General features: G+C 45.9%; 1 protein-coding gene across 1 annotated transcript in view; it reads right to left on the bottom strand.

Moving 5' to 3' along the window:
- Nucleotides 1-2,928, bottom strand: part of CACHD1 (cache domain containing 1) — a 249,188-nt gene extending 246,260 nt beyond the window's left edge. Inside the window, exon 1 of the mRNA XM_055401968.2 lies at nucleotides 2,166-2,928. Within this exon, the coding sequence (XP_055257943.1) occupies nucleotides 2,166-2,405 (240 nt within the window). The 5' untranslated portion in view covers nucleotides 2,406-2,928. The remainder of the gene's footprint in view (nucleotides 1-2,165) is intronic.
- Nucleotides 2,929-12,341: the final 9,413 nt, after the last annotated feature.

Genomic DNA, 12,341 nt, shown 5'->3' with positions numbered 1-12,341 from the left:
CTTCACATTTTGCCAGACAAAACCCTGTCCCCAGGAGGCCAGCTTCCACAATGAGGTTGCAAAGGTGTCAGAAAGAGGCCAGTTGGGAGGAGATAAAGGGCCATTTGGGCACAAACCCCCCACTGATCAGAGCTTTTTTTTTTTTTCTTCTAAAGTGTCTCCCTTTCAACAGGGAAGCCTGTTAAAACTACATTTGTTTTGGATCCCTACCTGAAAGACAATATGTTGGGATCCGATTTCACCTTTTGTCAAGGACTGGGTGAGAAACAGTAAAACTGCTGTCAGCATCTTAGAAAAAGCTAGTCCTTAACTTATATGGTGGTGGTGGTGGGGGGTCATTCCTAGTGATGGGATGAAGGTGACAAATGCCTGCTAATCTTAAGATCACTGTCCAAAACTGTAATGTAAATTTCTTTATTAAAAGAGGGTCTCTATGCAAGAACACAATTGTTTATCCTCTGAATTGAAACATTCATCAGTGGAAAAAGAAATCCTAGTTTTTCCCTAACATTTTAGTTCATTTCCTCTAAAAGTCACTTGACTCCTGAGAACTCTGTCAGCAATCATCAGAAATCAGAACATGCATATGGAAAAAATTATAACAATCTGAACCTAAAAGATCTGCCTAGAAAAGTTCAATGATGTATCTTAAAAGTTTGTCTATTATGCAAATGAAGAAAAATCGGACTCTAGGGATGGTGTCTGCACATAAACACAATTATCTTTCAAGCAAACCATCCACTCCTAAAACAAAACAAACCACCCAATAGTCTTTCACTGCAGCGGTACAGGTCGGTGGAACTGACTTTAGGAAAACTGTATCATCCTTGGAGGAGACTGGTGGTGGTTAGCGAGGGAGGGTAAAGAAAAGAAAAAAAAATCAGAAACCGGAATCCCAAGTGACTTTAAAACACCTCTCCCGATGGGAGGTAGAAGGGTGGTCACAGTAGAATCGAAATCAGAAACCTCTTCCGAGAACACGTTCCTGGAAACTTCGCTCTTTCCTAAACCACATGTATTACCATTATTATTGTTCGAATACAGAAGAGAATGAGGTAACTTTACAGAAAAATGTTACAGCAAATATTTCAGATTCGGAATGTCAGTTCAACCTCTCCTAATCGAGTGGGCCTTTCCGGCCAAAGAGGTTAAAATAACGGCGAGATAGAATCTCCAGGTGGTTGCTGTTTAGTAATTTATTTATTTATTTATTTATTTATTTTACTACTGTTGGTTATTAGTAACATCTTCAGGATTTCTTACCAGCCTCGGGCAATCTTTCTTTAGCACCACCACCACCCCCTCCCCGGGAGGACGGACCTGGTAAACAATTTAGAGAAATGGGAGCCTTATTCACTATGCTTTCTTTTTCCTCCACCCCATACCAAAAGGCATGCACAAAACAAAACAAAAACATTCGGACAGCGAGCAACCAACAACTGCGGAAAGCAACAAAAAATGTCCCCCACACAGCACGACTCGGGAAATCTACCAAGAGTCTACCAGGCCGGCCCCTCCCCCAAGGCACCCGGGCTGGGAGAGAGCTAGCGCGGAGTTCACTCCCCGGACGCTCTCAGCCCGGCCCAGGTGGCCCTGGAGCAGCTGCGCACGCAGCGGTGCCGGGCCTCCAGGCGCCCATTCGTGCGCCTAGGTCTGGGGGACCCGAAGAGGTGATCAAGAGGGTACAGATTGGGAGCCTCGGAAAACCGCCCGAGCCAGGCGGCACCGTCTGCCCTGGGATGGATACACAAAGAGGGAAAAGGGGAGTTTGTAGGGGTGGAGGGATTTAAAAAAAAGAGAGAGACTGCGGGGGAAATTGGTGCAAATTGGGAAAGGAGGCGCGAAGGAACCTGAGACTCCTCGCCGAGATAATGGAGCTGTGCCCGGGGAGGGGCATGGGAAATGGGTCCTGTGCAAAGGGCAGGGGCTTCTGCACAGCAGAAAGAGAGGGGGACCCAAGAACTTGGAAGAGGAGTTGGTGTGTAGTTAGGGGATCCACGCAGAGGCCAGAGGTGTCCGGGGCAAAGGGTGCTCTGTGCATGCCGGCGAGGTCGGTGCTCGGTTAAAGTGACCTGTACTGGGGATGGGACCAGGCTCTGCGCAGAGGAGCGAGGCGGGATGTGCCTGGTAAGCTCCCGGGCACAAGGGGTGGGGGGGGTCCTTACCTGCATGGTGACGACCCCCAGCTCTTCCGCCGCCAGCCTCCGCATCTGGCTCGCCAGCACTTGCGCCTCGTCCAGGATAGAGAATTCGGCGTCGGCCCCGGCCCCCAGGAGCCAGCCCACGGCCATGCAGAACAGCCAGAGGGGCGGCCGCCGCGCCCCGATCCGTCCGAGCGAGCCCCGACCCCCGCGGGCCAGGGCGGACGCCCCTGCCGCCTCCTCTTCCTCCGGCTCTCGGGCCATGCCGCCTCCCCCAACTCCCCGCCGACGGGCTCCAGGAGCCGGGAAGCGGGGAGGTAGCCCCGGGAGGTGCGCCCAGGGCCCGCTCGGCGCACCCCGCAAAACTTTCTCGCCCTTCTGCAGCAGCTTCTACGCGCCCCGGCAGCTCGTAAACTTAGGGGGGCGCCCAGTTACGGCGCGGGAGCGCTGGTGGCCACCATCGCCGGATCGGGCGGCCGCGGCAGGAGAGGAAGCAACCGCCCCAGCCGTGTCCCGGACCCCGGCGCCGGCGCGGCCCCCGCGAGGCGGCGGGCGGCTGCGAGAGCTGCGGCGTCCGCGCCCGGTGCGTGGCCGCGGGGCTCACAAGCCGAGCCCGCGGAGCTTTCGCTTCCCGCGGGTCCCAGCGGAGAGAGGCGGCGGCGAAGGCGGGCGGCTGCAGCCTGGGAGGAGGAGCGGCGATCGGGCTTGGTAGGCTGGGGCAGCCACCCGAGCGAGCTGGGAGAGGTTTAAAAAAAAAAAAAAAAAGCTGAAAGAAAGAAAGCCAGCGGCGGGGGAAAGGGAGGTGTCTGGTGCCACCACGCTGCGCTCCGGCTCCGTGCACTTCCCGGCCCGGCGGCCGCCGCGGCTGCGGTGATTTATGGAAGCGGGGAGAGAGGCGGGGACATTCCCCCGGTCGCCCCTCCTCTCTCTACCCGGCTCCCGCCTCGGACCCGGCCCCTGGAGACGTCGCGGGCCCGAGAACAGGCTCTCGGCTCGGGTACCAGACCTGCAGGGGGTGGGGGTCCCTGGAACCTTCTGGTTGCCGGGGACAGCTACCCAACCCAGCTCTCACCACCTCCGCCCCCGCGAAGGGACTCCGGGATCCCACCCATCGAAAGTCCCTTTAAGTTCTAGGACGCTGGCTTTCTGCCTGGCAGAGATCTGTGAAGGACGGGACTGCCATTTGCGCGTCCACTGCTCTTCTTCAGTGTTACTAGTAACAATAGCTAGCATTTGTTAGATCAACGGATTCCTTTTTGTTTTTAAACAACTACTATGTGCCCGGCCCAGTGCTCTGGGGTTTGTATACATTATCCTTTAATCCTCACCACATCCCTGTGAGGTATGTATCTTTATCCCCAAATTTTGTAACAAAGACTGAGGCTTAGAGAGGTGGAATAAATTGCTGAAGGTCACCCAGGGGATAACAGGCAAATCCAGAACTTAAGCAGTCAGAGACTATTGCTCTTAAATAGGACGTAGTTCTTTCTGTCTCTTTTTGGAAATGAACCATCTGATCTCATCAAAAGCAAAAAACAAAACAAAACCCAAAAAACTACTGAGCTGGAATTCACTCCAGACATCTATTCTCTGCAGAGGGGGAAGGGAATTTACTTCCTTCCTGCCTACTCCTGACTCCTGTCTTAGGCTGTCTGAGAAATCACCTGTTGGAAGCACCTGAAACAAATAGGTGGCGGGGTGGGGGGGGGGGGTGGTAAGGTCACCATTCTTCCAAGCCAGGTTCCTGCTTGTAGGTTCCTAGAGGCCAGAGTCATGCCCGAGAAGCTGAAGGCTGTCTAGCAGAGGCCTTAGCAGGACTAGAACCTGGATTTGGTGCTCTCTTCACTTTACAGCAAAACCTTCTGTTTTACTTCTTTCACGGTATTGTATTAAAAATGCAAGCTTTCCCTGGCTCATTTTACCTCAAGATTCTTTTTCGGTTCTGAGTTCCCCCATCAGTGCTGTCTCTGCTATACTCTATGTTTTCATCTGTGACACTCTCCATTCTATCTCCCCTTGAGAGGCACACAGCCTTCTTGAAACAATGTCATTTATTATGTGCAATGCTTGTTTTATATAATGCTTCCTGGAAGTAAGGTAAGCTTGTTGAAGGCAGGGACCAATCCACTTCTCCATCATCCACACTTAACTCCGTACCCAGCACAAAGTAAATTCTGTAAAAACGATTCTTGAATTAATGATGGGATTAAAACAAATCTATCTATTGTCTTCCATCTCCAGAATTGAATTGACATTTGGCATCAAGAAGATCCTATAACTGGTTTTTTTATTGTTATACCATGGCATATGATAGTCAGTGATACAAAACATATTCATCCCTGTGGTAAGTGGAAGAGGAAAAAAAAGAAAATAAATGACAGCTAGCATTAATTTTTTGTCTTAGATTCTTCAAGGTACTGTCATTAAAACTGCCACAAATCATCCTCTTTCTGAAACTCTTTCAAAATGGCTTCTCCATCTTTACTCAGCTTTTATATGTTGTTATTTCTTGGGTTCTATTTCTTCGGATTCTAATGCTATGTCCCCTTTCTAACTTAAGTTTTTTTGAGAACACCCATGTTACACCCATGCCTACAATTATTACCAAGACAGCATAACAAAGTTCAATCTCCCTTCTAAGTGGGATTTCCAAAATTCTGTTTACTGGCTTCTCTACTAGATATAGGTGGCCACTGTGGTAAAGAATCCAACTGCCAATGCAGGAGACATAAGAGACACAGGTTCAATCCCTGGGTTGGCAAGATCCCCTGGAGGAGGGCATGGCAACCCACTCCAGTATTCTTGCCTGGAGAATCCCATGGACAGAGGATCTTGGCGGGCTGCAGTCCATGGGATCACAAAGAGTTGGAAACGACTAACCTGACTTAGTGTGAACACATTCTACTAGATACATTTGAACTAAAACTCATTCCTGCTTTCTGCTATTCTCCACCTAAATCTATACCATACTGCAAATCTGGGTGGATGTCACCCATGCCCCAAACTAGGTACGTTACTCCCCACATCTCTCTCTCATCAATCCCCTGCTCTCCATCTGTATCCCATTGGTTGACTTCAGCTGCACATCACAGCTTATCTATAATTATGACCACAGTCTCCTCTCAGGTCTCCATGGAGACCACCTCACTCCCATCTTTCTATTCTCCATGCTGAAACCAAAATCATCTTTCTAAAAGTCAAATCTGAACTTGTCTCTTGCTAACCTAGACATTTCTGATGCCCCATCACAGAGAAATAAACTTAACACTATAAACAAGTCTCTCTGTGCTCTGGCTTATCTGCATTCCTGGACTTCCGAAATCTACTCTGCCAAACCCAAATCCTCACCAACCCCAGAAAACACCTGTGCTGGTAGTATTGAAACTCTCCCCTTCTCCTCACCTGACAAGCCCCTACTGAGCTGAGCTGTCACTTCTGTGAAGCCTTCTCTGACACCGAACTCCACAGAATTGATTGCTCTTCCTTTGATTCCCTCGAATTCTCGTTTCTTCTTGTAGCATGGATTATCAATTGGAAAATCATGTTTTCTCCCCTTAGGTCCACCAAACACCTGTAGCCTTAGGACATTCTTAATAAACTGCAAAACCTGTGAAGCAGAATCTCTGGAGGTGGGCTAGGTCCTGGAATGCACATTTTACAGACATCCCAAGTCCGTGAGTCTCGTGAACTGCTGCTCCCCAGGAGGGGATCTCTGGCATTTAGTTCAGTCTCTACACTCAGTAGAGTCTCAGTTCCCAGGAAGGGCCATGTGACTTTTCCTGTGTCACCAGCAAGTAAACATCTCAGAAAAATAATCATTTGCCCAACTAATGTGTGCAAACCTGGACCTTCAATGGCAGGCTCTGGTGTTAGGGAGCCTAGTATTAGGGAGAATGTTTACACACATATATCCTGGTATATGATGGGCCAATTAAAGCTTGTTGTCTGATGATAGACTATTGAGTTTCCCCCAAAGTTTGAATTTTTCATAAGATGGTATGGGAAAATCTGAACGAACTTTTTGGACAACTCAATCCTAATCGTTAATGCCTCCACTGCATTAAAGTATAATTGCTCTACCATCAGGGCTTCCCAGGTGGCTCAGGGGTAAAGAATCTGCCTGTGACACAGGACACACAGGTTCAACCCCTGAGGAAGGCATGGCAACCCACTCCAGTACTCTTGCCTGGGAAATCCCATGGACAGAGGAGCCTGGCAGGCTATGTCCATGGGATTGCAGAGTGGGACATGACTAAAGTGACTGAGCATACTCTCATGCCCTACCATCAACTCCTTTCAGCACCAGCTGACTTTTCCAGGGAGTTGGGGTAGGGGACAGCTGATTAGAATTGTGTGGGTTTATAACATTAAGTAGCCAATCTGTAGACCCAAGGCATGGCAAAAAGATGGACTAAGTCAAGCAAATTTTCATTCTCAAAAAGTTTAGGGAAAATAAGAGGAAAAAGCAGTTAGAAGTTGTAGTTGAAATTAAAGATGTGCGAAGTCAAAGGGGACATTAACCCCATAAGACACATTACAGGAAGTCTATCACTATAAATACATATATATATATATAATCATACATAAACATTTTTACACATACATACAAAATTTACATATAGCCATATATGTGTATGTGTGCATGCATGCATATATGGCCATATAGCATGATAGCTAAAAGCATGGAGTTTAGAATAAGAAAACCTGGGTTCAGATCCCAAGGACAGTAATTATTAGCTGTGTCATCTCTTAACTCCTCTTAAGTTTCTTCATCTATACTTTGTAAACAGTAATAACCAAAGATTTTGAGAAAAGTCACGTAAAGCACCTGCTATGTAGAAGCACTCAATAAAAATGGGGGATGTCTGCAAGCTGAAGCTTTGAGGGCACAAACGTTATGAAGGAGCTAAGAAAGCTGAGCAGAGAAAAAAGAGTGGAGAACACAGAACATGTGGCCTGAGAGAGACCATCCCCAAGACTCAGAACCAACTTAGTTTCAGACCTTTCCCATTGCAGTTCAAATCTACATATTCTATTAATAAGACTCTTTCCCCCCTCCTTTGTCTTGATGTAATCCTAAGGATCAAGTTCAACCATCCATTCTTACAGAAAAGACACTATTGATCGTAGGGCTATTTGAACTACAAAACAAGAAAAAAACTGATAAGTGGGCCACAACTGTCCAGAAGACCAGAGACCACCATGAAAGCTCTCTGATAGTTTAAGCTTCTCCCCACATTGCCCTGTACTCCTTGCTTATGACCTGACTGGATGCCTGTTCATTATTTGTTTCCTCTTCATAAGCTCTTGAATGTGCAGGCTTGTCATTTTCCATTTATAGGCCTGTTTTCTCCATCTTCATGTTTCTCAAAGTGCGGCCTATAGGCTTCTCCAGCAGAATCATCCATCAGGGACTGTGACTGCCTTATTCATTGCCACACTGTCAAGCACAACTCTAACTCTGGACCCAGAGTAGAAACCCAAGAAATGCTGTACCAAAGAATCTTAAAAATTTAGGAAAATCCATGAATCATTAACTCTGTGCAAAGAGTAGCACTACAATATTATTCCTTGACTGCTAAAGAAGAATGGACTGCGATTCCTCATCAAATTGACTGCTTGTCCCTATTGTGGAAGGTACAAAGCCACTTCAGTGAGAGACCACCTCTTGGTACTCATGAGCCAAGCTTCTCACCACAGAAAACCTCCAGGTCAAACGGTTTTGAGGAATTCTTGGTCGGATTTCCAAAAAATGTGGTATGGAGATTCCAAGCCACCACAATTCCCCTTTGCATGCTCTGAGGTGGAAATGAGGCCAAGTTAACAACAAATCCTCAGCCTAATGCTGCTGGCAGGCTTCCCATTCAAAATAATAACTGGCTGCAAAATATATGGAATCTGTGAACTTAGGGAGCCCATGAGGATAGAATCAGTAACTTCAAGGGCAGAAATTAGCACTCACTCATTAACTTCTATAAGAATTCAGAGCATGGATCCTGGGACACAGAGCTTCCCTGGTTTCCATACTCCTCTTGTTGATTTTAAAAGTCATCAGATTTCCCATTCCCCTTCAAACTGGGAGCTAGCCATGAAAGAATAACAGTAATAGATATAAGTAACCGAGACCCTCCCAAAGGTAGGCTACCATCTATGGCATACAACATAACATTTCTTGAACTCTTAGTGTGTTTCCTATGATCAATCATTTAATCTTCAAAACAGAGAAGGTGAGTATGATTTCATACACAGGAAAACTGAGGCTTGAAAGTGAAACAATTGGCCCAGGGTTATAGGCCAGTAAGCAGTAAAGCTGGGCTGGAAATCCAGGTTTGTATGATTCCAAACTCTTTTGCTGCTCTGTTGTATGCCTCTCTGAATGAAAAAAAGAAAGGAAATAATAATAATTGAAATCCATAGATTTCAGCCTAAGAAACATCCTTATTTCTAAAGCAACAATTTTTTTCCTAATAATTTCAGCTAGTATCTACTGAGCATTTGCTAGGCACCAGTGATGTTACTGGGTGCTGGGCTACAGATGAATAAGATTGGTTGTCCTTAAGAACTTTATCATTATTGGGAAAGTTGGAGAATTTAAGAGGTAATACTACACACAGCAAGTGCCTCAGGGCCTTTGCACTTGTTTGCCCCTGTGTCTTGAATGCTCTTCTTCCAGATATCTGCATTTCACTGTCAAGAACTATGAAGTGTGAGACTTTCCACTACTTGCAAGCCAACAAATCAGCCTACCATAGCCTCACCTCAGCTGGCAGAAGACACATTCCTCTGGGGTTAGAGAAAAAGGACTTTATTACTCTGTTACTCACAGCAATAGCAGTAGCCTGAGTGCCTGCATTTGTGCTAGTTCTCCAACCCCTAATTCTCTCTGGCAACATGAAGAGGGCTTGTAACACCTGCATAGATCAAATACCATGAAGAAGAGGAACCCCAAGCCTTATAACTTAAATCTTATTATAATAAAATGCAAATAAAACTGCCCTTTGTCCCAAAGGAAGATATCTTTAATATACTTGACAGAAAGCAACTTTTCCCTAGGCTCTGAAGAAAAGACACTATCTCTACCTATCAAGGTTGTTCACTAAACATCCTTGAAATTTTTGTGTAGCAAAACAGGACAGATAGTACCTTGCCCACAGGCAGGCAAAAGTACAGGAACTCCACAGAGAGTTATCTCCCACATTACTTTTTCTCTAGTATGGACTCGAATATGAGGTGGAAGGGGCCTTCTCTCACCATTTCATTTAAGATTATAACCTCTATAAACCCCTCTCTGGAAATTCCCTATAACCTATATCTCTATATTGTACTTATACGATTTAGCATCATCTATATTTACTGTGGTGTTGGAGAAGACTTGAGAGTCCCTTGTACCGCAAGGAGATCCAACCAGTCCATTCTGGGGGAGATCGATCCTGGGTGTTCATTGGAAGGACTGATGCTAAAGCTGAAACTGCAATACTTTGGCCACCTCATGCGACGAGTTGACTCACTGGAAAAGACTCTGATGCTGGGGGCGGGAGGAGAAGGGGACGACAGAGAATGAGATGGCTGGATGGCATCACTGACTCTGTGGACATGAGTTTGAGTGAACTCCGGGAGTTGGTGATGGACAGGGAGGCCTGGCGTGCTGTGATTCATGGGGTCACGGAGAGTCAGACACGACTGAGCGACTGAACTGAACTGATATTTACTTATTTTGTTTTTTGGAAACTTCAATGAGGCAATGATTTTTATGTGTTTTGTCAATATATTCTCAGTGTCTAAAATAGTACCTGACACAGAATCAGTGTTTGAGAAATTGTTGAATGAATGGATATAATATGGAATGATCTAAAGAAGGAGGTTTTGCATCAAGTACAATGGGAGGGACAGTTAATCTAAGCTAGGAGGGAGGTCAGAGAAATTTTCTAGAGGAGAAGACATCTGACAAGTGTCACCAAGGAGAAAAGGGGTCACTCAGGCATTAAAAAAGTATCCCTGGTAAAGAAAACATTACAAATGTAGAAAGACCAAAACAATGTGAAGACAGGATCTGTACATTTCAGATTTCTACGGCATTAAGTGGGAAAGGATCTGTACGTTTCAGATTTTTACGGCATTAAATGGGAAAGAGCAGTGGCCAAGGTCATTGGTGAGGACACAGAACTTAGTCCTTAGCCAAGAGACTTGGAGTATCTTCCATGAGGGATGGGGAGTCACAGAGGATTTTAAGTGGAGGAATGACATTTTAGAAAGATCACACTATACACAGTTCTTGAGATTCCCAGGTGGTGCTAGTGGTAAAGAACCCACCTGCCAATGCAGGAGACTTAGGAGACATGGATTAGATCCATGGGTCAGAACAATACCCTGGAGGAGAGAGTGGCAACCCACTCCAGTATTCTTGCCTGGAGAATCCCGTAGACAGTGGAGCCTCTTGAGCTACAGTCCATGGGGTAACAAAGAGTCAGACATGACTAAAGTGACTTAGCACACAGGTATAATTCTTTGGGGGATTGATTTAAGGCAAGGACTCTTGACTCAGACATGTTGACTGAACTAAATTTGTTGTTGTTCAGTCACTCATGCTACATGCTAAGTCACTTCAGACGTGTCTGACTCTGTGCGACCCCATAGGCGGCAGCCCACCAAGCTCCGCCATCCCTGGGATTCTCCAGGCAAGAACACTAGAGTGGGTTGCCATTTCCTTCTCCAATGCATGAAAGTGAAAAGTGAAAGTGAAGTCGCTCAGTCGTGTCTGACTCTTCGCGACCCCATGGACTGCAGCCTACCAGGCTCCTCCGTCCATGGGACTTTCCAGGCAAGAGTACTGGAGTGGGTTGCCATTGCCTTCTCCACTCAGTTCAGTCACTCAGTCATGTGCAACTCTTTGCGACCCCATGGACTGCAGCACGCCAGGCTTCCCTGTCCTTCACCATCTCCCAGAGCTTGCTCAAACTCATGTCCATTGAGTAAGTGATGCCATCTCATCCTCTTTTGTCCCCTTCTCCTCCTGCCTTCAATCTTTCCCAGCATCAGAGTCTTTTCTAAAGAGTCAGCTCTTCATATCAGGTGGCCAAAATATTAGAGCTTCAGCTTCAACATCAGTCCTTCCAATGAATATTCAGGACTGATTTCCTTTCAAATGAACTGGTTGGATCTCCTTGCAGTCCAAGAGTCAAGAGTCTTCTCCAACACCACAGTTCAAAAGCATCAATTCTTAGGTGCTCAGAGTTCTTTACTGTCCAACTCTCACATCCACACGTGACTACTGGAAAAACCATAGCTCTGACTAGACAGACCTTTGTTGGCAAAGTAATATCTCTGCTTTTTAATATGCTGTCTAGGTTGGTCATAGCTTTTCTTTCAAGGAGCAAGCATCTTTTAATTTCAGGGCTGCAGTCACCATCTGCAGTGATTTTGAACCCCCCAAAAATAGTCTGTCACTATTTCCACTGTTTCCCCATCTGTTTGCCATGAAGTGATGGGACCAGATGCCATGATCTTAGCTTTTTAAATGTTGAATTTTAAGCCAGCTTTTTTACTCTTCTCTTTCATCTCATCAAGAGTCTCTTTAGTTCCTCTTCGCTTTCTGCCATAAGGGTGGTATCATCTGCATATCTGAGGTTATTGGCTAAATAAGCAACTAAATAACTGAACTAAATAGTTGAACTAAATAGTAACTCAAAATATCTAAATATTTCTAATTAGGATGTTGAAATTTCTAAGGGAAAGTATTGCGTAGGATTTCAGTTAAAAAAAAAAAGACAAAATATAAAATGGAACTTTAGCAAGATCCTTCACGATTTTTTAATAAACATAATAGTAATAAATTAGGCATAATTTCGGGAGTCTTAGAAAACAAAGAGCCAGAATTGACTCTCAGCTTGTTGTTCAGTCGATAAGTCTTGTCCGACTCTTTGTGACCCCATGGACTATACAGTCTGCCAGGCGTCCCTGTCCTCTATCTCCCAGAATTTGCTCAAATTCATGTCTATTGAGTCAGTGATGTTATCTAACCATCTCAGCCTCTCAGCCAGTTATTCTGAAATCAGATGACACTTCCTCTCCGTGGGTTTGGTGATCCCTTGATTGGACATAGTAAGTGGTACAGTTCTTTTCATCTTACCGTCATTTCAGTTCAGTTCATTTCAGTCGCTCAGTCTCTCTTTGCGACCCCATGAATCACAGCACGCCAGGCCT

This window comes from Moschus berezovskii, chromosome 4 (assembly GCF_049115385.1).
Source record: "Moschus berezovskii isolate FMDL1 chromosome 4, NW_MosBer_1.0, whole genome shotgun sequence".
NCBI lineage: Eukaryota > Metazoa > Chordata > Mammalia > Artiodactyla > Moschidae > Moschus > Moschus berezovskii.
This window is presented reverse-complemented; position numbering and strand designations above follow the sequence as displayed.